At 36.0% G+C, this 27,786-nt stretch overlaps 1 protein-coding gene across 2 annotated transcripts in view; it reads left to right on the top strand.

Annotated features, from left to right (window-relative positions):
* The window catches only part of gramd4a (GRAM domain containing 4a), a 71,634-nt gene that overhangs the window by 37,716 nt on the left and 6,132 nt on the right, over window positions 1-27,786 (top strand). The window contains exons 5-16 of one of the 2 annotated variants that reach the window (XM_062064584.1): window positions 1,950-2,070; window positions 9,830-9,891; window positions 10,216-10,351; window positions 10,481-10,506; window positions 15,593-15,684; window positions 16,551-16,642; window positions 16,730-16,778; window positions 19,067-19,138; window positions 19,227-19,270; window positions 19,338-19,447; window positions 19,558-19,712; window positions 21,897-22,041. In XM_062064584.1, coding sequence (XP_061920568.1) covers window positions 1,950-2,070; window positions 9,830-9,891; window positions 10,216-10,351; window positions 10,481-10,506; window positions 15,593-15,684; window positions 16,551-16,642; window positions 16,730-16,778; window positions 19,067-19,138; window positions 19,227-19,270; window positions 19,338-19,447; window positions 19,558-19,712; window positions 21,897-22,041 — 1,104 coding nt within the window. Of the gene's footprint in view, window positions 1-1,949; window positions 2,071-9,829; window positions 9,892-10,212; window positions 10,352-10,480; window positions 10,507-15,592; window positions 15,685-16,550; window positions 16,643-16,729; window positions 16,779-19,066; window positions 19,139-19,226; window positions 19,271-19,337; window positions 19,448-19,557; window positions 19,713-21,896; window positions 22,042-27,786 lie in introns of both variants that reach the window. The other variant, XM_062064583.1, reaches the window with a different exon arrangement.

Genomic DNA, 27,786 nt, shown 5'->3' with positions numbered 1-27,786 from the left:
GGACGTTTAAAACAAAACTGTTATTATTAATTAGTAAGTATACATTTTTTGAGCCTTTTTAGAGAAAATCATATCATTGTAGTAAATTAGGCAAATAACTCGATGATGTCATGGTGACCACGCCCATAGCCGCACCCATAGCCACGCCCCCACCGCCACAGGTATCTTGGCAGTTTATGGGAAACACTGATAAACTTTTTATTTCTTAAGACATTTTTACTACGAGTGTTTTGTAAAGCACCTCAGTGAGTCTAAATAAAAGGAAGCAAATGTGAGCAAAACCTAAAAGAGTTCAATTTGATCAAAGGCAACGATCATAAATGAAGCTTTCAGCACGTACACAATGTTGACATCTATAGTTATATATTTATAAATATGGGGAAAAACACTAGTAGTTGTAAACGGCACATGCAACAGCAAGGGCAGAAAACAAACATGGCTGTAGACACAAAGTTAAATCATGAAATGCAACCTTACCCGAGAAAAAACCGATGCATACTTATCCGTTACAGTCTTGATGCCAATGTCCATGACCCAGCCACACACAAAGAAGTTGTAAACCTCCATGCTTTTCCAAGTTTTCATCTGTACTGTCATGGAGAATGATGTCTGGAGGACACCATAGATGGATTGGGATGTTTGGGAACTGCACTGACTAATAATCCATATCACTCAACTTTTCTTTTCTTTTTTTTTTTTTGATAAATAGATAGATAGATAGTACTTTATTGATTCCTTCAGGAGAGTTCCCTCAGGAAAATTAAAATTCCAGCAGCAGTGTACAGAATTGAGATCGAATTTAAAAAAGTAAATAATGGGGGTATAAATGGAAACAAAATAGAAAAATATTACAATAGAATAAAAACAAAAAGCATCAATGAGAATACAAATATAACAGTAAAATAAGAATATAACAATAGAAACTAGGCATTAGTGACCATGTTATGAAAACGTATAGGGATATATTCCTATGCATATTTCGATTTTTTTGCTCATATCTGCTTTTTGCAGGAATATATAGGCCCTTTGTGTACTCATTGGGCACCCTGCTTGCTGCACAACAGCCATCTTAGCTTGGTTTACCACCACTGGTTTTCACTTCCGGGAAGAAATCACTTGTCTGAATACAAGCAATACTAAGTTGATGAACAAAAAAGGGAACTATTGGCAATAAGGCCCCCTCACACCATGGTCGCAAACTGTTCAAACTCCTCCCCTCCGGCAGGCGTTACCAATCACTGTACACCAAAACAATCTGTCATAGGAACAGTTTCTGCCCCCAGGCTATCACTCTGATGATTGCCAAACAGTCACAGAGTGTCAGACCTGTCACTGTGAAATAACGCTGGAACGTGTCGGTCACCTGGAATGTACTCATGAACTCGTGTTCACGTCATCATCCTTTTGCTGTATTCACCACTGCACTATTATCTTATTAACCTTGTACATGTTGGTTATTCAAGTACTTGTGTATATTTTTCGTTAACTGTTAATATGTATTCTTTACATTAAACAAAGAGAGCACGGTCTACCAATTAAAATTACCTGTGTTTCACATACCTGGTCAATAAGGCTGATTCTGATAAATTGCCTATTTAAAATTTTTTGGCGATATCAAAGAGGGACTTCTCCCTTTTTGTTCTCAATTTATCTCCCTCCGTCCTTTAAAATATTAATGTGTCCTTTTAGTCGGGGGACAAAAGGACTGAGAGGAATTGCAGCTGATGTTGCAGCCCTGTTACAGAAAGTCCTGACACCTGAGACACACTCGGTGCTGATGGACAAGGTGGACGAGCGGGTCAGAGATGAAGGTGAAAGACGCAAACGAGGGCGCTAAGCAAATGAAGCGATGTTTCTTTCTGGGGTTGCTGTGTGATCATGTTCAAAGCAGCAAGGCCACTTTATTTACTGTATACCCAGTCCTCATTCTCCCGTGTTGTCTTTTCCAGAGGAGGAGCTGAGGAAACTGCGGGAGGAGACCAATGTGGACTCCCTGCGGCAGGAGCTGGAGAGGGAGCGGAGCAAGCGCCTCGACCTGGAGCACAAGATGGGGGACGTGCTTAAGACCAGGTAAAGACTGTTGAGGAGTTCAGTCTAGGACAGGGGTGGGCAATTAATTTTTACCGGGGGCCGCATGAGCAACCCGAGCACTGCTGGAGGGCCACACTGACAATATTTCAATTAAATTTTGCTCAAATTATTTTTGATATACCGTAAGATAGATAATAATAATAATAATATTTTCATTTAACCTAACTTATCTTTATACAAAAGCAGATGGCTTTTGATGGTTTTATTTTTAACACTTTCTTACACAACACTTCCTGATGTATATTACAATACAAAAATTTCAATTTCTGTCACTTTATCCTGCATCCTCTTTGTTGTAAAACCTTTATTTAACCAGATAAGAAAACGTTGTGAACGTAGCACGTACGCCTGTAAGGTGATTGGCGAAGAAGGAGGAAGCGTTGCTGTTGCGGAAATGAGGAGTGAGGATTGGTTTTCCTTTTGGAAAGAACGAGATAAGTTGAGCTGTGTTAGTATAGCATGCTCAATAAAAGTTTAAAAAGTGCATCAGACTTGGTGTGCACTTCTTCTGGACGCTACAATTGATGTCAGAAGTGGGATGAAATGCCTCCCAGTTCGCCTTGCCATCAAACCTGGGAGTCTTCATTGAGGGCGGAATTCCCCCCGTGGCAAGCAGCGTGGCTGCACCTGTAAACGCTCTCTCTCTCTCTCTCTCTCTCTCTCTCTCTCTCTCTCTCTCTCTCTCTCTCTCTCTCTCTCTCTCTCTCTCTCTCTCTCTCTTTGCGGCGAGCTCCTCACGTGGCACGTACCTCCCGATGACGTAGCACACAAACAGCGCAGTATGCGCAAAGTTTTACTTCTGACATCAATTGTAGCGTCCAGAAGAAGTGCACATCAAGTCTGACGCTCTTTTTAAACTTTTATTGAGCAAGCTATACTAACACAGCTCAACATATCTCGTTCCTTCCACACGCACGTCTCCTCACTCCTCATTTACGCAACTCAAGAAGACAACATCTACTTCAGCAGGTCGTTACACTATATTCTTTAAAGACAGCAACGTGTGTACCACAAATAAGCACACAGCTTTACCTTTACTTGTCTTGTTGAAAACACGCCATTCGTCATCAACTTTTCTCTTTTTAGCGTCTCGGGGATAACCGGGCGTCACTTGTCGCTGTGCGCCTTCCCTCACAGGACATACGCACATATAACACTTTTCAAAATAAAAGCAGCACAGTTGTATTGCACGCACGACAAAGATGTTTTTTAAAATTTATTTTGTAATTTGAGATTGCCGCTGCGCGCACGAGCATACGTCCACACGGAAGTAATACAAATAACGCTTTTCAAAACAAAAGCAGCACCGTTGTATTGCACACTCGAAATAGATGCTTTTTAAAATTTATTTTGTAATTTATAATTGGCCTCACGCGGGCCGGACAGGGACGTACAAAGGGCCGGATGCGGCCCGTGGGCCGCACAATGCCCAGGTCTGGTCTAGGACCTCTATATTAAGTGTTATTATTGTGTGTATTATAAAACTCTCTATCACTGAGTGTACCTAACTACTGATTGTTCCTTTTTCTGCGTCTTTGTGTACGATTGGTTTAATTTTGGGAAAGGGTTGCAATAAGAACACAAAGATGCATAGCATTGAACAGAATTTATCACAGTTCTCGCAGTAATTAAGCTGCTAGTGTTTCATTGGTGTAGCCAATTGGGCTGAGAGATATCCACACATTGTTGACCAATAAAGCTCAGCATTATTGCACATGTTGATACAAGTGTTTATCAGGCACTTAAAAACCACTTTTGTGTTTTGTTGCTTTGTAATGGCTTTTTACTGGCCCCCCTAAGGGTGTACATACACACGGACTAGGCCAATCGTAACGTGCTTGGGGCTACTTCACACCTCACATCCAGCTAGTGCGAGTGTTCTGATCCGTGCTCAAGTTTGGCACACTTCCCCCCCTGGCACAATTGGAAGATGTTGGCCGAGTCATGAAATGACTGTAATGTGATTGCCTTTCTCAAGTTCTTAATAACTGACACATTTTATAATGGAAAATAATACAAAGACTCAAAGTATCGTATTTTTCGGACCATAGGGCGCACCGGATTATAAAGTGCACTGTCGATGAACAGTCTTATTTTTAAACACAAGGTGCATATAGAGGTCATATCATGATTTTTTACCTACATTTAAAACCCTTCATTGGGATCTACATAGCCTTGAATTGTGGTTCTTGGGTCAGCATTTTGCATAGATTATGTTTTATAGGCGGCAGCACTGTGGAACAGGGGTTAGTGCATCTGAATCAGAGAATCAGAATCAGAATAGTTTTATTGCCATTGTTTGAGAACGGGTTCACAAACTAGGAATTTTTCTTGGTGCAATCGTGCAACATAAAACACATATTTGGTAATAAAAAGAGCTGTAACTGAGCTATCAGATCTTGTTATAGACTTAGAAGGAATTCAAGGAGCTACTGTTAGGAGTTATTGTTCATGTGCCTGATGGCCGAGGGGAAAAAAACAGTTCAGTTCAGTTCTGCCTCACGATACGAAGGTCCTGAGTAGTCCTGAGTTCAATCCCAGGCTCGGGATCTTTCTGTGTGGAGTTTGCATGTTCTCCCCGTGACTGCGTGGGTTCCCTCCGGGTACTCTGGCTTCCTCCCACCTCCAAAGACATGCACCTGGGGATAGGTTGATTGGCAACACTAAATTGGCCCTAGTGTGTGAATGTGAGTGTGAATGTTGTCTGTCTATCTGTGTTGGCCCTGTGATGAGGTGGCGACTTGTCCAGGGTGTACCCCGCCTTCCGCCCGAATGCAGCTGAGATAGGCTCCAGCGACCCTGAAAGGGACAAGCGGTAGGAAATGGATGGATGGATGTTTTATAGGCCGTTTTCTGACCTTCTCTTCAGGATGCGCCGTTTGGTGGGCGGGTGGCCCAATTTCAACAGCGTCTTCTACCCGTCATCTTTTTTGTAATGTTTAGCGCTTCCATAGCGAGTCTGACAGATATAAGTTAGAACTATACGCTACTTTGTATTAGAATTGGCAACAGCAGAATATGACTGGCCCAAAGCAAGAGGATAGGGAAAAAGAAGGAGCTATGTCTCCTAATAAATGCCATTTTGGGGTCCTTATACACACACCGTAATAATATTTGTATGTTGAAGCACAGCTGACTATGGTAGCCAAAAATCCTCCGACAATCCATCAAGCCGTGCGGCTTTGTAGTTGACCAACGTCGTACTAAAACATTCTGACAGATTTTTGAGCGTCATGTGTAATGTTCTATATTCTCACTGATACATCAAAGTTTTGGTTTTGCTAGAGTCATTTATTCAACAGGCTTCAACCTGCAGTCCACACGTATCTCTTATATGTGACTGCTATCTACTGGTCACACTTACCATTACACCATGTACCAAATTGGTTCGAGGTCAGCCCAACCACAAATAATTAATATACAAGACGCACTGGTTTATAAGGTGCAGTGTCGATTTTTGAGAAAAAGAAAAAATGTTCAGTGCGTCCTTTAGTCCGAAAAATAAGGTAATCCAAAAGTCGAATCCAAGGCACATTTGCATTTGTTTCATTTCTAATTCATGATAGCTGCCACCTTCCAAGAGAATGAAAATAATCTACAAAGTCAGGGGAATTGCGGTAGGGATGTAAGGATTATTGTGAGCAAAATTATTACTGTTATCATAATTATCAATCAATCAATCAATCAATGTTTATTTATATAGCCCTAAATCACAAGTGTCTCAAAGGGCTCACAATATTGTTGAAAGTACTTACACACACTCCAAAATCTTTTAACCCAAGTTATGATAAAAAAATAGATTAGCTTACTCACTTTATACTTTCCTTGGCAGAAGAAACATTAGATATTGTCCCGGCTTCTCAAGGACCATATAATTGTTATATTGTTATTTATTTTTTATTTGATTCATAACTGTTTTAAAGTGTATTTTAATGATTAAGACAAAACAGGTGTTTGTATTTGGGAAATACATGCATGTTTCTTGTATTCATGTTAGCATTTAAGCTAGCTAGCGATTAGCGCGATAGCCTGCATCTCAATCAATCATGGCTATACGATAATCAAAATTTTTTAAATGGTAATACTAACAGATAGGAATTTTACCGCGGTTCATCGTTAATGGTAATCGTTAGATCCCTAAATTGCAGTAACGCAGAGTGATGGGACAAGCTAATGCAGGGGTGTCAAACTCATTTTAGATGGGGGGCCACATGGAGGAAAATCTACTCCCAAGTGGGCCGGACTGGTAAAATCACGGCACGATGACTTAAAAATAAAGACAACTTCAGATTGTTTTTGTTTGTTTGAAAATAGAGCAAGCACATTCTGAAAATGTACAAATCATAATGTTGTTGTTTTTTTTTTTAGACTTCCATGTTGCGGTTAATAGTATTCTATCTTTATTCGTCGTTATTTATACTTTCTGAATAAATGATGTGATAATTATCATCAGTCAACTCATTGGTGTTAATTTTCAATCTATCAAGATAAAAAAGTAATATCAAAATCAAATTACAGGATGCTATTTATGTAGTTTGCTCATTTTCCTCGACTGGTGCACTAACTTCATGTGGTTTATTTTTTATTGTTTTACATATGTAGCATCATCTACAAAGGTACAAAGAATTGCTATTGCGACATCTAGTGGACACATTTAGAACTGCTGTTTCTTTCATTCAAAAATTTCGACTGATTTTTATACTTACCAAACTCATCCCGCGGGCCGGATAAAACCTGTTCACGGGCCTGATCCGGCCCTCGGGCCGTACGTTTGACACCCCTGAGCTAATGGGTCAAAGCACGGCCAGTTTCGGTGCAACACGCTACGCCCTAAACCTCAAAATACTTGTATTGGCATGATTATGAGGTGACCCTAATTTTTAAAGACTTGTTTTTGGAAGGCAAAATCAAAGATCACCATTTTCCTAAAATGATCAACTAAAGGTATGTTGTTAAAACCAATGACACCTGTGTCTTGGACTCTTTTATCCCATCATGTGCACATACATTGTCCTCACACACCACTGGTGTTTGTGTATTCGTGTGCAGTCCGATGATGCTTGTCGGGATCACCAATGAGAAATTCCACAGGTGCTCGCCAAGTGATTACCGGCACACAATCGTGAATTTAAGAGCGCCAAAAACACTTCCTGCATTAATCTCTTGTTGTTGGAAAGATGTGGACTGATAGTAAACACTGTTCATGGACCCAATGAGTAAGGCGTCAGGACTTGGTGGCTAAAATTAGAACACTCCGTTTACCCTGGGAAGTTTCCATGTGTAAAGAGAATGGCCTTAGTTAAATTTAGTCACTAACACTATCAGACGGCAGTGTCCTACTTACAGCGCTGGGAATTGACAGAACTCCACAGGCGCATTGAACACTATTGCTCCGTTCATATTACTGAAGGTAATCCAGAGTTTAATCTTCGTGGATGAAGAAATAAAACTAAATCCTGAATGTGCCACTACATTAGAACTGAAGCCTAAAACCTAAAATGATAAAAAGTAGTAAATAATGCCTAATGAATATAATGTAAGAAAAAATGTCACGTCTGGGTTTTTTTTTCAATTTATTAGACAAAACAATTACGTTACAATTGTCCTTTAACAAGTAAAAAGTCAAGGGTGGTTATGGCATGTTCTTGCCGTCGATGCTGGTCAATTTTTTAGGGCAAGTAACAAGGGCGGTCGCGGCACTTGCCGCGGTTGCCGTGGTTAAATTCAAACCCTGTCTATATGCATGTGTGTATATCTATATACATACTGTATGTGTATGTTTGTATATACATTCATATATACGTATATTTACTTTACATGCATTTAAATGTATATACATATATGTGTAAGTTTACGTATATATATACTTATGTATACATATATGTTTATGTAGTATGTGTATATATATGCATGTATATATTTATATATATATATATATAGGTGTACATATTAATGTGATGGATATATAATTAATATAATGGAATATTAAAATGGACATTTGGATTACTACCATGTTTACTTCCGTGACAACCTCCTCAAAGTTTTTTTGACAATCTGAAATATCACGCAGCTAAAATGCGACAAGCATGGATAAGTGTAAAGATAGTGTTTTGCTTTTTCCATTTATGCTTTGTGGTAGATTTAAATGGGTTGAATTCAGAATGTTTTATGGTGCACGGACGTTTTTTATAATATCCACAAGTTGTGTTATATGTGACCATGTCTGTTCGATTTTTTTCTTTTCTTTTGCACCATGACTAGGAAAGGTTGTTTGCATTGGGTCTTATGTAAATGTTGTGTTTCTCATTACAAGTAGTCATAGACCTGAATTACTCACGTTGTCCGCAAGATGGCGACAAAATAGTAACATAGATTTTGATTTTTTTAAAAATGTAAATCTCCCTGCGGCCAAATTTCTTAGTAAACTCATAACATCTCGCGGGCCAAATTGAAGACACCCGCGTGCTGCACATGGCCTATGGGCCGTAGTGTGGACACCATTTCTTTATAGCCTCAATACAGTACAAATTTTACGGGAAAAGGTTGAAATATATATTTCTGTTTGGCATTTATTTTCTAATAAATGCACATCATCAACATTAAAATGACACTTGAAACATGTGGGCATTTATAAAAATAATAATAATATAAATATATCATGCTACTCTATGGCTGTGGCCTTGCAGAAACTATATTTACGTATTTAAATTCCAAAGCACACCAAGCGGTGCAGATTTTATACATTTTTATTAGTTACACGATTAGTTAAAGAATTAATTGAAGCAACAATATATGAATTGAGGCATTTTGTTCCAATTGCTTCCGCCCGAATGCAGCTGGGATAGGCTCCATCACCCCCGTGACCCTGAGAGGGACAAGCGGTAGAAAATGAAGCCCAATATGAAATTATGCTATAGAAGTACAATATACAATTTGTGAAAAAATTGTGTGTGAATACTGTAAGTGCGCAAGCCGAACAGATATTTAACGTTTAAAAAGACGTCACGTACCAAGTTATAGGTCTACACGTGAAAAATTGACTAAAATAGTTTGCATGCTAATGTTGGCATACTAACTGACAGTTATCATGTACCGAGTACCAAAAGTTATGTCTTTAAGGTGTACGGCTGCAAAATTGGCTAAAAAGCTTAGCATGTGTCGTGTACCAAGTTATATGATTCTTAAAGTGTACGCCAGAAAAATTTGCACGAAAAAAAAAGTGTCAAATTAGCTTAAAAGGTTAGCATGTGTCGTGTACCAAGTTATGACTCTTAAAGTGTACACCAGCAAAATTAGCTTAAAAAAAGTGTGAAATTAGCTAAAAATAAAGTTAGCATAGTAATGTAAACTAACAGTTAGCATGTGTCAAATACCAAGTTATGACTCTTAAAGTGTACACCTGCAAAATTAGCTTAAAAAAAGTGTGAAATTAGCTAAAAAAAAAAAAGTTAGCATAGTAATGTAAACTAGCAGTTAGCATGTGTCAAATACCAAGTTATGACTCTTAAAGTGTATGCCTGCATAATTAGCTGAAAAAGTGCAATAATTGCTAAAAAAATCCGGGGGGAAAGTTAGTATGCTTGTACGTCTCAGGATAGTTGACTATTTTAATGCATCCACCCTAAATATATAAAATATCTGTATTTTGGGGGGAGATCACAATGTCACAATGCAACTCCCACCAAAGGGAAGTGAAAGTGACATATTTATAGCATTTCTTTTTTTCCATTTCTCTCAGGCTGGAAGATTCCCCGCCGCAGCCTCCCCGAAAGCAACAGTCGCCCTCTAATAATGGAACAGGTAAGACCTGAGGGGAGGATGGTGGGTGACAAGAATAGCCCAAGAGGGACAAACAGGAAGTGACGGGAAGGCACTGTCATTAAGAGTACATTAGTGTACAATAGTCAGCTGGTATTTCTAAAAATAAAAAAAGGGGTGTTTCTCCCTGTCTTGTTGCTCAATGTCTATTTTTATCATTGCTTTCCAGTGTGTGTGTGTGTGTGTGCGTGTCAGAGAATAAGAAGCCTGTGAATTCGAAAATGGGTCACTTTGGGTCCGAAAACAGCTTAAAATCAGCTTTATACTGTCTTTTATGTCTCAGATGCCACTGTTGTTTTTTAGCAGATAAGCAGCAGAAGGAGGTGTGGAGCTCGCGGCTGCAGAAGTGGCTGTACGAGCGCTTCGGCGTTTACATCGAAGACTTCCGCTTCCAGCCGGAGGAGAGCACGGTGGAGGCCGAGGAACCACTAAGTGCTAAAAGGTGGGAAGGAGCTACTGTGGAGTATCTCCTATCAAGCATCGATCTTTTTGTTACCGCAGACCACTATCTCATTTATGGTCACTGACATCATTCTAAGAGTGCATTGTTTGTGTTTGTCTCCTCACATAGGCTGACCGAGAACATGAGGCGACTCAGTAAGTACTCACAGTAGGGTTTGTGTATGTAGACATTCAAGTAATCATTTCAACTAATATTTGTTTTAATCAGTAATGTCGTCTCTCGTAATCGGATTGATCTTAGGCTTTTTTCAATTCAACGAGGTTCTGTTGTGTAGGGATATTGGATTTCACTCCTAGCCATACTTGCCAACCCTCCCGGATTTTACGGGAGACTCCCGAATTTCAGTGCCTCTCCCGAAAATCTCCCGGGACAACCATTCTCCCGATTTCCAGCCGGACCTGAGTGAGGACAGCCTGTCGTCACGTCCACTTTTCCTTCATATAAACAGCGTGCCGGCCCAGTCACGTTATAACATCTACGGCTTTTGGAGCTCAGTGCGCAACTGCACACGCAACAAGAAGGAGAATATTATATATGTCTCCGTTATCCATAGGTTTATCTATAACCCATAAAGTAGGCAGGCACGGAGCTCTTTCTCAGTGTGTGTTTATTTCAGCCGGCACGTTAATACACTGACACACAACATCCGGATTCCCATCATGCATTGCTTCAAAACTACAGCAAGTAGTAATGTCCAAAAACATAACAGTATGGTTAGAAAAGATGGTTAGAAAGATAGTGACAGAGAATAGAACGAGGATGGACAATTCAACCCTAAACTCAAACCTTTTCTGCAAATTAAATTTCACAGATGCTGTCCATACCTATGCTCCTTCAAAGGCTGTGCTACTGGCTGCAAAGCATTGCACTTTCAAATACAACAATGAGTAGAGAGGAGTGTTATGTGTGTGTATATGTGTAAATAAGTAATTCTGACAGCCCTAAAAGAAAGCGAAATAAATCCCTGTGTAAAAGTATGAGCATGCTAAAAGCTGCTACCAAAAAGGTAGCCAGAATGTGGGTATGAAGCAAAATAGCCTTACTCTGGCAGATTTCAACTAGTCTGTACTTTAGCCATACTTTGGTCTTCATTCCAAATACAAAACCAAACTCTGCTCCGTTTACTCCCTGTTTTTAATCCAACCACAACTCATCCAGGCACCAACCAACTACAACTAATTGCGCACTCTGCTAGGAGCATACTTGCCAACCTTGAGACCTCCGAATTCGGGAGATGGGGGAGGGTTGGCAGGGCGGGCCGGGGGGCAGGTTAATTTTTATTAACCCCACCTCTATATTTATTGCTAGAATTCACTGAAATTCAAGTATTTCTTATATATATATATATATATATATATATATATATATATATATATATATATATATATATATATATATATATATATATATATATATATATATATATATATATATATATATATATATATATATATATATATATATATATATATATTAGGGGTGTGGGAAAAAATCGATTCGAATTCGAATCGCGATTCTCACGTTGTGCGATTCAGAATCGATTCTCATTTTAAAAAAATCTATTTTTTATTTTATTTTAATTATTAAATTTGTTTTATTTTATTTATTTTTTAAATTAATCAATCCAACAAAACAATACACAGCAATACCATAACAATGCAATCCAATTCCAAAACCAAACCCGACCCAGCAACACTCAGAACTGCAATAAACAGAGCAATTGAGAGGAGACACAAACACGACACAGAACAAACCAAAAGTAATGAAACAAAAATGAATATTATCAACAATAGTATCAATATTAGTTACAATTTCAACATAGCAGTGATTAAAAATCCCTCATTGACATTATCATTGGACATTTATAAAAATTTAACAAAAAAAAAAATAGTGTCACAGTGGCTTACACTTGCATCGCATCTCATAAGCTTGACAACACACTGTGTCCAATATTTTCACAAAGATAAAATAAGTCAAATTTTTGGATCCTTTAATTGTTAAAACAAATTTACATTATTGCAATCAGTTGATAAAACATTGTCCTTAAAAATTATGAACGCTTTTTACAAAAATCTACTACTCTGCTTGCATGTCAGCAGACTGGGGTAGATCCTGCTGAAATCCTATGTATTGAATGAATAGAGAATCATTTTGAATCGGGAAAAAAATCGTTTTTGAATCGAGAATCGTGTTGAATTGAAAAAAAAAAAAATCGATTTTGAATCGAATTGTGACCCCAAGAATCGATATTGAATCGAATCGTGGGACACCCAAAGATTCACAGCCCTAATATATATATATATATATATATATATATATATATATATATATATATATATATATATATATATATATATATATATATATATATATATATATATATATATATATATATATGTGTGTGTGTATATATGTGTATATATATATATGTGTATATGTATATATATATATATATATATATATATATATATATATATATATATATATATGTGTATATGTATATATATATATATATATTTATAAAATAAATACTTGAATTTCCTTGTGTTTAATGAATACTTAGTCCTATTACGCTACTGTATTTAAATGACGGTCATTATGGTGGTACTTGGAGAGACAAGTGTTTTCTGAGGTGGTAGTCGGTGAAAAAAGTTTAAGAACCACTGCACGGTCAGTGATCAGATCATTGCATACGTCAGTACAAAAATTAGTGAGGAGAGTCCGACTGGCGTGCTCGCTAGCAAGTTTCACTCCTAAACACAGCCTGAAAGTACTTTAGATAAAATTTAAGGCTGCAGCTAACGATTATTTTTCTATCGATTAATCTATAGATTATTTTTTTCGATTAATCGGTTAATCTATAGATTTTTTTCGATTAATCTATAGATTTTTTTTTTTTTTTACCGATTGTTTTTTTTATTTAAAATGAAGATGAAAAAATAAATGTAGGCCAGTTTTTTCAAAAGGCATGGCTTTTATTTACAAAAAAAAAGAAGTATGGCCACTCAGTCAACATTGACAACAACATGACTAAATATTCTGTAACAATGTAAACATTTAAAACTTTTAACATTTAACAAAATTAAAAGTAGCTTATTTGCTTTTTAATGTGCAAATATAAAAGTCAACATCCAGTGCAAATCTTAATATTTCAAAAGTAAAAGTATTGCTTATTTTGCTTTAAAATGTGCAAAAATAAAGATAAACATCCAATACAAAAAAGTGCAAAATGAAATATTCTGTAACAACAGTGTAAACATTTCAACAAAAGTGAAAGTATTGCTTATTTGCTAAAATGTGCAAAAATAAAGATAAACATCCAATACAAAAAAGTGCCAATCTAAATATTCTGGAGCACTGTAAACATTAAGTATTGCTTTTAAAATGTGCAAAATAAACATCCAGTCCAACACAGTACACAATAACCAATTCTACTCATTCCAGTGAGTGACTAACAGTTGTAATGAAGAAAGGTTAGCATGTCTACATGCTCTGGTTCTTTTCTTGTTTACAATATTCCCAGCAGCTGAAAATAGGCGCTCAGAAGGGGTCGATGTGGCTGGAACTGAGAAGTAATTAGCCTTCACCTCAAACCAGGACTGCGAGTGAGCTGAGCTGCAGTTTAAGTTTCTAGAAGGTTAACAGGCTCATAGTGATGTTACTAGTAGTTGACTGGGAGGTGTTTATTATCATTTGGGGAGAGTCCGCTGCCTGATGCTCACCTGCTAAACACCTATCTGCTCCACGCTGAAGCGCTGACTACATGCGCTCTGAATATGCACTGCTGATTGGCTGGTAACGCTGTGAATACGCACTGCTGATTGGCTGATAATGCTTTGTGTGTACCAATCAGATGGTTGTGTGGGTGGGACAATGCTGCGTGCTGAGACAGAAGCAGAAGGAGCAAAGCAGCTTGTTAACACTTTAGCTTAGAAAATCGTTCGGTACACCCCCGTACCGAACCGAAAGCCCCGTACCGAAACGGTTCAATACAAAACACGTACCGTTACACCCCTAGCAGATACAAATGACACATTCATGTTTTTGTGTAATGATGACAACGTATGCTCGCGCGGACGATTGACTAGTTGATGGTTTTCTTTTCAAATGTTCGTTGTGCTGCTATGATAGGCTATTTCCGCTCGACACAGTGTGCATACAACAACATTATTAGGCCGTTTATTGAAATACTCCCACACTTTTGACGACTTTTGGCGTGCTTTTTCCCCCTCGCTCACACCGCTCGCATCGTCTGCTTTGCTCGTCTGCTTTGCGCTTCGCCATGACGGTAGTGTGACGTAAATATGCGACGCGTCGACGCACAAAAACGGCGTCGACGTATTTACGTTACCAATGACGTCGACTACGTCGACGCGTCGTTTCAGCCTTAATAAAATTATTACCAAGTTTTGCGCATATACAGTAAATGGCATGCATTCAAGTAAAACATTTAAAAACGTTCCCAATTGACATTCTGTAAATGAAAATACTAGGGTCTTTCCTTTAGTAAATTGTTTTCAATATGCAAGCAAAAAATCACCTGTGAGTAATCATGATTAATCTAAATTCCAAAATTTATTTTTTATATTATTTAAAAAATATATATATATATTAACATAAACAATGTTCACTAAAATAAAATATTTATTTTGCTATTATTACTTCTGTTTTCTATATTTTTTCCGCTGTTCCTTTTATTTTGTGTTGTTGAATTAAGGCAAATATTGTACCATTATTGAACTTTTTTTAATTATTCTGTTTTAGGAGAAAAAAGTGCTGCCTTTTTCAAATTTGAAAAAATATCCCTGCTTGGCACTCAGCATCAAGGGTTGGAATTAGGGGTTAAATCACCAAAAATGATTCCCGGGTGTGACACCGCTGCTGCCCACTGCTCCCCTCACCTCCCAGGGGGTGAACAAGGGGATGGGTCAAATGCAGAGGACACATTTCACCACACCCAGTGTGTGTGTGACAATCATTGGTACTTTAATTAATTAAATGTATTCATTTATTATTTCTAAATAATTGCCCATGACTATGCTACTGTTGTATGACTGCAGATGGAAATGAGCTATTTAGCTATAATCTGGTGCAAAACATATCTGTCTTTGAGCTTAATGTTTCTGTGCATTGTCCCTTCAAATAAAGACTAAACTAAACTGTTCAGGTCTTCAGGTAGCGTGTCTTGGACCATGTTAAATAGGCCTCCTTCTCTTTCAGAACGAGGAGCCAGGCCTGTCACCAACTTCTTAAGGAACCTCTCCGCCTTATCCAATTGGCACTCTGTGTACACCTCAGCGATTGCCTTCATTGTGAGTATTACAGTGATCACACCTACCACACTGATGCATCATATTGAAACACCTTTTGATACTTGGTTGTTATTTTTTACTGCTAATCGTCAAAAGCACCACAAAAATAACAAGTGTAGAAGTAGTAGTAGTAGATAGAAGTGCTATTAAGACTACAAACCGTGTCTGTAAGCTGCCGTTCCATTTTAACAATAAATAAACTACAGTAGTGTTGTCTGCATCTGATATCGGATATTAGTTTAATATCAGCAAAAAAATATATATATCAGATTTTATCATTTAAAACCTCCAAAATAAGCGCTCTGATTCATGCAATTTTTTCTTGTATTTTAACATGGTAGACTAAAAAGGCTACTAAGCGCTTGCAGCTTCACAACAGCTAAGCACACAATAGCACAACAAGATAAACATAGTGTCCTTAATTGAACAATACTGCAGTCTAAAACAGCACATTTGTTAATATAAGCAAGTATCAAATAATTAAAATTGCATATTATTTACACATACAACATTTTAAAGGGTAGAAGCGTATTAGAAAGTATCCAGTATCAAACGTGTCCGCATCTTTTAAACTTGCTGCGTCATGAGCTTAACCTAATGAATTATTTTGGACACCAGGTGTCGCCAAGAAAACATAATTACCACAACACTTCAACTTAAAGACCGTAACAAATCTATTCCAGATGGTTATGAATAAATATGGGGATATACCGTTGAGTAACTTTACTTGATCAAGCCTTTTCTAACATTAAACACTACAGAATAATAAAAGTATGTTTGATTCTTGTATGGGATCATTATCAGTATCGGATAATACTCAAGGTGCCAATATTCAATACAAACCTTTTTTTTGTTTGTTTTTGCAGATTTACATGAACGCTGCTTGGCACGGCTGGGCCATTCCAATGCTCCTCTTTCTAGCCATCCTGCGCTTGTCCTTAAATTACCTCATCGCTAGGTAATCAGTCATCTGAAGCACATTGACCAGGGAAATATGTAGAGAGAATAATATTCTAATATTGTTTGACATGATGGTATTCTTCAGAGGTTGGAGGATCCAGTGGAGCATTGTGCCTGAGGTCTCTGAGCCGATGGTAAGTAAGCGCAGTAGCGTTCAACTTTGGAAACATGTTGTTTTTTTTACCGAAAAAATCAGTACATACTTTTATTTGGTTGTATTTTAATGTGAAAAGGTTTAGTTTGTGGTATTTTTCTTTTTTTCCTCCCTACTTTTTTAAACAATGGATTTAATATTTAACCAGGAATTGTTGGAATATTTTATTTTAGTAGCTTTAACAATTGAACGACATTTAAGCTGTTACATTTTTTATTTGTAAGAAAATATAATATTGAGATTATTAGTACTACGTATTAAATGTCATATTTTTTATTGCATTTTAGCCATTACATTTGTATTTAATATATTATTTTTTATTCAGATATTTTGGAAAATTTTTATTTTCTGTCCTTTTTTTTATTGTTTAAAATGTGGAATTTGAATGTATTTTTTCTTTTCTCTTATGTGAAATTACAATATTAAGTACATTTGTACAAAGTATTTGCGAGGGAAAAATTTAATGTAATAAAATGTATACAAAAAATGATATAAATACTTAAAAAAAATTGTATTTAATGCCTATTTCAGTCACGCTGAAAAACAACCATTCGATATTTATAATTTTTATTACCTAGGATGTAGAATTAATTCTAATTGGAAAAACATATTCAACAATATTTTATAGACATTCATATAAAATAGATAATATTTCAAACAAAAAAAAAATCATTAGATGTTGTAAAATGTATAACATTTTAGCCATTGCATTTGTATTTATTTGGCCTATTAGTATTCAATATCTTTACCTGTACAGTCATGATGGGGGGAAAAATCATGTTCAATATTCATTGTGTGTAATTTATTTTTATTCAATTCAATTCAATTCAATTCAATTATTTATTTATTTCGTACTTGGATGTGTACATTTCAACAACATTTCAACAATCTCACATACCTTACTGCATTCAATACACAGCCATGTCGAAAAGGAACAGGATGAAGAAAATCTTATATTTCCTGCCCCTTCGCACAAAAGAAACATTTTCTTGGTATTTCTTTGCCGGTAGTGCATTAGAACATCCAATGCAACAAATCAATACAAAACAATATATCACATATGCACACACAGGCACCCACACCCACACGCACCCACCCACCAGGGGCGTAGACTCTAGAGTAGTAAAAAAGGCTACAGGACATGTATGACCCAGTTGACAAGAAAAGTTATTGTTGCCTAAAAACTACAAGTTTGTACCCCTACCCAGTGCACACACTCATAGAAATAAACTTGTGAAACATCTGATGTAGAAATTAAAATATAAACTAAAATGAAAAAAATGGCGATTATTACTTATTGAAAGTAATTTAAAAAATGTTTTATTATATTTGTATTTAATGCCTATCTGTATTTCTGTATCAAGTCATGTTGAAAAACAGCTAATAAAACTCTGAATAGTTATTTAGTTTTAGTTTGGTATTTATAATTTTCATTTTCTACTATGTGGAATGAATTCTAATACAAAAATATTTAATTTCATTCATTTGAAATAAACAAAAATACTATATTAAAAACATTATTAAATGTGGTAAAAAAAATGTTTTTAAATTAAGCCATTTAAGCCATTCCATTTTTATTCCAAAAAAATATGTAGAAATTATCATTATTATTACTCATTTTTGTATTATATTTTAGCCATTTAGAATTCAATAGCTTCTCCTGTACACAGTCATGATGAAAAATAACATAAAAATGTTGCTTAATATTTATTTTAATATATTATATATATTATATATATTTACATTTTAATATATATTGATCATTTTTTTCATTTTTAACTTGTCAAAATCTGATATGGAAATAAAATATGGACTTTAATGAAAACATTTTTATTATTCTTGTTATAAGTCATTTAAAAAAGATTTTAGTGAATACTTTTGTATTTAATGCCTATGTATGTCTGTAACAAGTCATGTTGAAAAACGATTAAACCTCTTAGAATACCGGTATTTAGTTTTACTTAAGTATTTATTATTTTAATTTTCTAATTATTATTTATTTAATTATTATTTTCAAATACAAAATCATATTTACTTTAATTTATATAGAATAGACAGAACTTAATATTAAAAAAAACATTAAATGTGGTAAAGATTATTTATTAATTTTTAACCAGTACTTTTTTTTAATGAAAAAAATAAAATTTAGAAATTATAATTATTATTCCATATTAAATGACGTATTGATTTGCAAATCAAATTTTAACCATTTAATATTCAATATATTTTTCTTCTTCCATTGTTGTGACTCCCGTTTGTGCTCTGCAGGACCCTCCAAAGGAAGACCTGACTGTGTCCGAGAAGTTTCAGCTCGTACTTGACGTCGCACAAAAAGCGCAGGTGCAACTTAGCTCTGAAAAAAACAACAAAAAACAACAACTCTTAACTTGACTAATAGTTGTTGATGCAACACTTTTTCTTCATACAGAACCTCTTTGGCAAGATGTCGGATGTTTTAGAGAAGATAAAAAAGTAAGAACATTTTTGTTCAATGAGGTTTGAATATTTTTGTTGATGGCTTGGTATTTTTCTGTGGCAGCCTCTTCATGTGGGTGCAGCCGGAGAGCACCCGGAAACTGTACATCTGCCTGTGGGTGGCTTTCATCACCTCCTGCGTCCTGCCGTACAAACTGATGGGCTTCATGATTGGTACAAACACAACTTAAGTCCTCCCTCGTGCTTTCAATAATCAGTAATCAGTGCATGCAGGCCTAGCTAATATTGCATATCTAATATTATCCTCATATTGTCCTCTGTAGGCCTGTATGCCGGCATCAAGTTCTTCATCATAGACTTCATCTTCAAGAGCTGCCCGAAGCTGCGCGACAAGTACGACACCCCTTACATTGTGTGGAACAGCCTCCCGACAGACCCCCAGCTCAAAGAGCGGACCAACGCCACTGTGTCACGGCGGGTAAGAGCCTCGTCCGCCACGTTTCTCTCGCGCTTTCTCACACAGAGAAACGGCTTAGTCGCGCAAAATATACCTAATGCAGGATTATTTCTACTGTCGCTAATGCAAAAAGCTGACATTTAATCAGGTGCGTACCTGTTAGAAGGCTTTGTATTTGCATCACAATCAGTCTGCATGGAGGTCCGCCCCAGCTTTGACTTGCACAATAGATGAAGGAAGGAAATCTCTTAATATTACTGTAGTATTTTAAATGGCTGTCCACTCAGCCACTATATCACGTGACTCCATGACAGCAGAATACAATAGGCATCAAGTAAAACTGGATTCCATACAATTCAATCTTTTTTCTTTTTTTTTCGACATGTATTGATTTTTTTTTAAATATTGATTTTTAGTCTTTTAAATGTCTATAAAATATTTCTAATATTTTGTATTTCAACTAATTGTACATAGGAGAAAATAAAAATAATAATTACTTAACAATAAATATAAGAGGTTAAATAGTTATTTTTCAACATGACTTGATGCAGACATATAGATAGGCATTAAATACAAATATAATAGCTAAACTATATATATATATTTATATCAATTGCTATTTTTTATTTATTTTAGTCTATTATATTTTAATATGTATAGCGGATTTTTACAAATTTAGAAAGGAGGAAATGAAAATGGCAAATTAAACAAAATAAATATTCAAACTAAGTATACAAAAAGGTATTGAATATTAAGTGGCTAAAATGTATTGTAAATAATACTCATTAATTAGTAATAATAATTTCTACATAATTTTTTGATAAATTAAAAATGTAATGGTAAAAATTGTATTAAATTATTTTAACCACATTTAATATATTTTTTTAATAATTGATTTTTGTGTGTTTTATATGAATGTCTATAAAATGTTTTTACATTTTGTATTAGAATTAATTGTACATCTTAAAAAATAAAAATGATGAATACTTAACTAAAACTTTATGAATATACGTACAAGCGAGAAAGTAGTTGGTTTTCTTGCGTGACAGAAATAGACATTGAATACAAATGTGATGGCTAAAATCAATTTTTTAAAGTATTAATAAACATTTTTGAATTTAGTTCTATTCAATTATATTTATAATTGTGTAGCAATTTTTTTACAATATTACTTAATACTTAAATTTTACATAGGAGGAAACAAATTAATTAAAATTCAACAAAATAAACTCTAAAAATTAAAAAATAAGTTTTACTTTTAACTGTATACAGAAGTATACAAAAGTAATGGCTAAGCTGTAATAAAAAATTAATCATGGCATATAATGATAAAATGTTCTATGTTACATTTTTATAAATAAAAATATAAAGGCTAGAATTTAATTAAATCGTTTATCTACTAAAATAAAACATTTCAACAATTGTCGATCAAATATTAAATCCCTTATTTAAAAAGTGTGTGTGTGGCGGGGTGTATCTCACAAACTAAACATTTTCACATTATAACACTCTTACCAACTGCAACAAAATAAAAGTATACACTTATTTTTTCAGTAGAAAACATGTTTCCAAAGTTACTGTATAATATTTGTATAAAGTTAACTTTCTGTTTCAATCCATTCGCCAACAAACGAATCTGGCCTGAATACATGAAAACATTTTCCATGATAATCATTGCAAGAACTCGAGTGCTGCTCACTACTGCCCCGTGTGGCAGAGTGAGGAACGCATCTATCGTCACTGCCATCAATAATGCATCAAAGGCGCCCCACTTCATGCTGAGACCTGGACATCAGAGAGAGAGAGTGTGTGTGTGTGTGTGTGAGTGTGAGTGTTTGCTGTGGCATCAGTCACAGGTGTCCTCTGTTCTTTCTTCCTCTCAGCTCTCTGCCACAGAGAAGGTAGGGTCTTTGGTGTGTCTCCCTCTGGTTCCTCTACCGTGCCTGAGTGTGGCACCTACTGTCGCCATGTCGATAAGACAATGGATCAAACAGTCTTCAAGCGTGAAGCTTGCATCCATTCTCTTAGAGGCTTCTTGAAGACCAGTGGCCCGTAGCGTCACGCCATATTAGGTCCTTCCTTTGTGCCCCTCAATTGTTGACGTCTGCTCCTACAACCAACTAGACAATAGTTGGAGAGTTTCACTTGTGTTAGGTCTGTTGCTGCCGTCTCTCATTGTTTTTTTTGTTTTTTTTCCTTTTGTAGGTGCAGCCGGTGGCTTCCCGAGGCAGCCTGGCCGCCGTGCCGTGCGGCGTGAACCGAGAAGAGGAGACGGGGCGCTCCCACAGCACCAAGAAAGGAGCCTTCCATGAGATCTTTAACCTACCGGAGCTGGAGCGCCCTCTAGCTGGTAAATACATGCATGCAGTATGCAACAGAGTGTCTCATTTTAATGTTTATTTTGTGTTGTCAGAGTGTGACCACCCTCTAGTGCAGGGGTCACCAACCTTTTTGAAACTAAGAGCTACTTCTTGGGTACTGATTAATGCGAAGGGCTACCAGTTTTATACACACTTAAATAAATTGCCAGAAATAGCCAATTTGCTCAATTTACCTTTAATTCTGTTATTATTAATAATTAATGATATTTAAACTTAATTGAACGGTTTAAAAGAGGAGAAAACACAGAAAAAATTACAATTAAATTTTGAAACATAGTTCATCTTCAATTTCGACTCTTTAAAATTCAAAATTCAAACGAAAAAAAGAAGAGAAAAACTTAAAAAAAGAATTTATGGAACATCATTAGTAATTTTTCCTGATTAAGATTAATTTTAGAATTTTGATGACATGTTTTAAATAGGTTAAAATCCAATCTACACTTTGTTAGAATATATAACAAATTGGACCAAGCTATATTTCTAACAAAGACAAATCATTATTTCTTCTAGATTTTCCAGAACAAAAATTTTAAAAGAAATTCAAAAGACTTTGAAATAAGATTTTAATTTGATTCTACAGATTTTCTAGATTTGCCAGAATATTTTTTTTTGAATTTTAATCATAATAAGTGTGAAAAAATATTTCACAAATATTCTTTGTCGAAAAAACAGAAGCTAAAATGAAGAATTAAATTAAAATGTATTTATTATTCTTTACACTAAAAAAAATAAATTTACTTTAACATTGATTTAAATTGTCAGGAAAGAAGAGGAAGGAATTTAAAAGGTAAAAAGGTATATGTGTTTAAAAATCCTAAAATAATTTTTAAGGTTGTATTTTTTCTCTAAAATTGTCTTTCTGAAAGTTATAAGAAGCAAAGTAAAAAAAATAATGAATTTATTTAAACAAGTGAAGACCAAGTCTGTAAAATATTTTCTTGGATTTTCAAATTCTATTTGAGTTTTGTCTCTCTTAGAATTAAAAATGTCGGGCAAAGCGAGACCAGCTTGCTGGTAAATAAATGCAATTAAAAAAATAGAGGCAGCTCACTGGTAAGTGCTGCTATTTGAGCTATTTTTAGAACAGGCCAGCGAGCTACTCGTCTGGTCCTTACGGGCTACCTGGTGCCCGCGGGCACCGCGTTGGTGACCCCTGCTCTAGTAGGTATATACATACATGCAATATGCAACAAAATATCTTCATTTGATGTTTACTTACTTTATTTTTGTGTTGTCAGTGTGAGCACCTTCTAGCAGGTAAATACATACATGCAATATGCAACAAAATATCTTATTTTGATGTTTATTTTGTGTTGTCAGAGTGTGACCGCCCTCTAGTAGGTATTTACATACATGCAATATGCAACAAAATATCTTCTTTTGATGTTTATTTTGTGTTGTCAGAGTGTGACCGCCCTCTAGTAGGTATTTACATACATGCAATATGCAACAAAATATCTTCTTTTGATGTTTATTTTGTGTTGTCAGAGTGTGACCGCCCTCTAGTGGGTATATACACACATGCAAAATATCTAATTTTGATGTTAACTTACTTTAATGTTTTTTCTTGTCAGTGTGAGCGTTCTTTAGTGGGTGAATACATACATGCAATATGCAAGGAAATATCAAATTTTGATGTTTGTTTACTTTATTTGTGTTGTCGCTGTTAGCGCCCTCTAGTGGGATATAAATTCATACAAGCAATGCAACAAAGTTACTCATTTTGATCTTTACATACTTACTGTCTTTTCCGGACTGTAGAGCATCGGTGTATATAAGACGAACCCACTACATTTTAGAAGAAGAAAATATTTTTCCATATATAAGCCGCAGATATATACGTTGTTCAAAGTGTTATTTACACAAAAATATTTTATAAATGTTTATTTACATACTTTAAACGGTGTCTGTAAACGGCTGATCAAACACAACATAAGTTATTGTCACGGACCCACTAGCTGCGAAAGCTAGCTCTCCAATTACCGTATTTTCCGCACTATAAGCCGCACCGGATTATAAGGCGCACCGAGGCATCCATTAGATGGAGCTGCGCTAAAGGCAGGGGTGTCCAAACTTTTTCCACTGAGGGCCGCACACGGAAAAATTTAAGCATGCGGGGGCCATTTTGATATTTTTCATTTTCAAACCTTAACAAAATATATGGATTTATTTATTTTTTTTAACCTTTAGGGCTCCCGGGGACTATTCAGGGTCTCAGTCATTAAACTGTTAAAAATAAGTCAAATGATTATTTTTTTTAATTATTTAACACTTACAGTAAATCTCTATATCAACTTAAGGTTGATATAAAGTAAAAAAAAAAAAAAAAAAAAGGTTTTCTGTCAAAGACAACTTTGTTTTTTATAGTAAAACTGAAATATGCAGTATTTAGTAATTAGAGCCTTAAAAGATCAATAATGCAGGACACCATTGATTTTAATTATTTAATATTTTTGAGTAATCACAGTGAAAAGTTAAATAAAATCCTACTAAATATATTGGGGATCCAAAAGGTCCCCCACTCATAAAGTGATACATTTTTATTAGTTTTTTTTTAACTTTTAACACTTAAATTACGAGATCAACTTCAGATATATCTGTCGATTTTACGTTTGAACTATTATTTTGTTTGTATTATGCTCTTTTGTCAAATAAAACTTTGATGTTTTTTTATGGCAACCACACAATATATGCAATATTTTTTCCACATAAAACATTTTAAAGTGATATTTTTTTCAGTAATAATTCATTATAACATAGATTTTTAGTCTTTTTTTTTTTTTAGCAATGGCAAAAAAAAGAAAAATAAACAAAGACAAAAGAAAAACAACAGCCTGCATGGCAGCTTTGTGTCAACTTTGCAACTTTTTCTTGTTAGATTTCACCTCATTCCACTTTTTTAAAATGTTTTTCTAAATTTTTGCAATATTATCAATTTTGCAATTTTTGCAGAATGTGTGGCGGGCCGGTAAACAATTAGCTGCGGGCCGCAAATGGCTGCACTTTGGACACCCCCGGCTAAAGGGAATGTCAACAAAACAGTCAGATAGGTTAGTCAAACTTTATTAATAGATTACAAACCAGCGTTCTGACAACTCTGTTCACTCCCAAAATGAATAAACAGCTGTTTTATTATTTTCCCCGAGGTAAAGTCAGTGACGTGGTGTTTTGTTGATCTTTTAACAACAGCAAGGTATAACATGTAGTGCAACATTTATATCACATAGTGGAGGGGAACTTTTCCCTGATTCAATAAACAGGTAAAAAACAGTGATACTGTTACGGTAAATCAAACGTTAGTGCAATCACAATATAGTAACACTCGACATAGTGCAGAGCAATAACAATATATCAATAACTCAACGTTGCTCAAACGTTAATGTCACACAACACAACACACAAAATAAACATGTAAAGCTCACTTTGTGAAGTTATTCCTCATCCACGAATCCCTCGAATTCTTCTTCTTCAGTGTCCGAATTAAACAGTTGGGCGGATACGGCATCCAACATGCCGTCTCGTCGAAGTCGTCATTAATGGAGTCAGTGTCGCTGCTGCTCTATTCCCGTATTCTACTGCGTGACTGATCGTCTTAAGTTTATACTCTGCGTCGTTAGCGCGTCTCTTAATAGGAGCCATTTTGGGGTCTTTACATAAACAAACAAATGGAAAGGAAACGGCACGCCTCGCGCAGTCATATATCCCAGCATGCACCGCACGCTTCTTCTTCTTCTTCTACAGGGGCGGCTGCTTACCGTAGAAGAAGCGCTGCTTACCGTAGTTGCGAGACCTAAACTTTATGTAAATGAAGTTTAGGTTTGTTGTGGCTCAATATTGGTCCATATATAAGGCGCACCAGATTATAAGGTGCACTGTCAGCTTTTGAGAAAATTGGAGGTTTTTAGGTGCGCCTTATAGTGCGGAAAATACGGTAGCCAACCAGACTCAATAACTCCACTGTGACGTTTTGGTGGATTTACTGAGGAATTTGTGAAACTGGAACAATACAAAAAGAATGCTATTGTAAGTTAATAATGCTAACACAGACACTCGGAAACGTGTTAGCATATTAGCTAATACTAATGACGCTAGCGTCATTACATTATTATGGCACGTACAAATATGCATGAAAACGCACATGGGACGGTTCAGTCTGTAAGAATAGTTTTAGATGTATTTTAAAACTTGCCAACGTTGCTCGGAGTGATGAATGAAGAATTCATACGAGTAGAAACGCTATGGACGACTACAAGACTGAACGACACTTCTACTTCCGGTTGAAAGCACTAAATGGAAGGACACTGCAGCACCTGCGGTGAGCGAACTCATCCAAAACATGGCGCCAAATCACAAACAATAACACCTTCATTTGCTCTTTTTTTTTTAAACGTTTTGCATTATAACAGTCAGGGAAGAAAAATCCATAAATTAGCTGCAGGGTTCAAAGGGTAGGAAAAAAGTAGCAGCTTACAGTCGGGAATTCACGGGACATGCTATATGCAACAAAATATCAAATTTTGATGTTTGTTTACTTTATTTTTGTGTTGTCAGAATGTGAGCGCCCTCTAGTGGCTATAAACATGCAATATGCAACAACATATATAATTATAATGTTTGCTTTTGTGTCAGAGTGTGAGCGCCCTCTAGTGGGTAAATACATCCAGTGCTACCTCAACTTAAGAGTGCCCCAACTTAAGTGTTTTGAGATAAGAGCAGTTTTTGGGCTAATTGTTAGGCTTTTAGTTGCAAGCAAACATTTGAGTTCCAAGCAATCGAACCGAACAATCTAAGATCCGACCAAAACATCCGGTCTTATTCGCTAGCTTTAGCTTTTAGCTGGAGATTGACATTACTTTAAAGGCCTACTGAAATGAGATTTTCTTATTTAAACGGGGATAGCAGATCCATTCTATGTGTCATACTTGATCATTTCGCGATATTGCCATATTTTTGCTGAAAGGATTTAGTAGAGAACATCGACGATAAAGTTCGCAACTTTTGGTCGCTGATAAAAAAGCCTTGCCTGTACCGGAAGTAGCGGGACGTCACAGGTTGTGGAGCTCCTCATATCTGCACATTGTTTACAATCATGGCTACAAGCGGCGAGAGCGATTCGGACCGAGAAGCGACGATTTTCCCATTAATTTGAGCGAGGATGAAAGATTTGTGGATGAGGAAAGTGAGAGTGAAGGACTAGAGGGCAGTGGAAGCGATTCAGATAGGGAAGATGCTGTGAGAGCCGGGGTGACCTGATATTCAGCTTGGAATGACTAAAACCGTAAATAAACACAAGACATATATATACTCTATTAGCCACAACACAACCAGGCTTATATTTAATATGCCACAAATTAATCCCACATAACAAACACCTCCCCCCTTCCGTCCATATAACCCGCCAATACAAATCAAACACCCGCACAACACACTCAATCCCACAGCCCAAAGTACGGTTCACCTCCCCAAAGTTCATACAGCACATATATTTTCCCAAAGTTACGTACGTGACATGCACATAGCGGCACGCACGTACGGGCAAGCGATCAAATGTTTGGAAGCCGCAGCTGCGTACTCACGGTAGCGCATATCCAACTCAAAGTCCTCCTGGTAAGAGTCTCATTTGTCCCATCTCCACAAGCATGCGTATCCAAATCAAAGTCCTCCTGGTAAGAGCCTATGTTGTCCCAGTTCTCCACAGGCCAATGGTAAAGCTT

This window comes from Entelurus aequoreus, linkage group LG12, assembly GCF_033978785.1.
Source record: "Entelurus aequoreus isolate RoL-2023_Sb linkage group LG12, RoL_Eaeq_v1.1, whole genome shotgun sequence".
NCBI lineage: Eukaryota > Metazoa > Chordata > Actinopteri > Syngnathiformes > Syngnathidae > Entelurus > Entelurus aequoreus.
The sequence above is the reverse complement of the archived record's forward strand: the minus strand, read 5'-3'. Positions and strand labels throughout refer to the sequence as shown.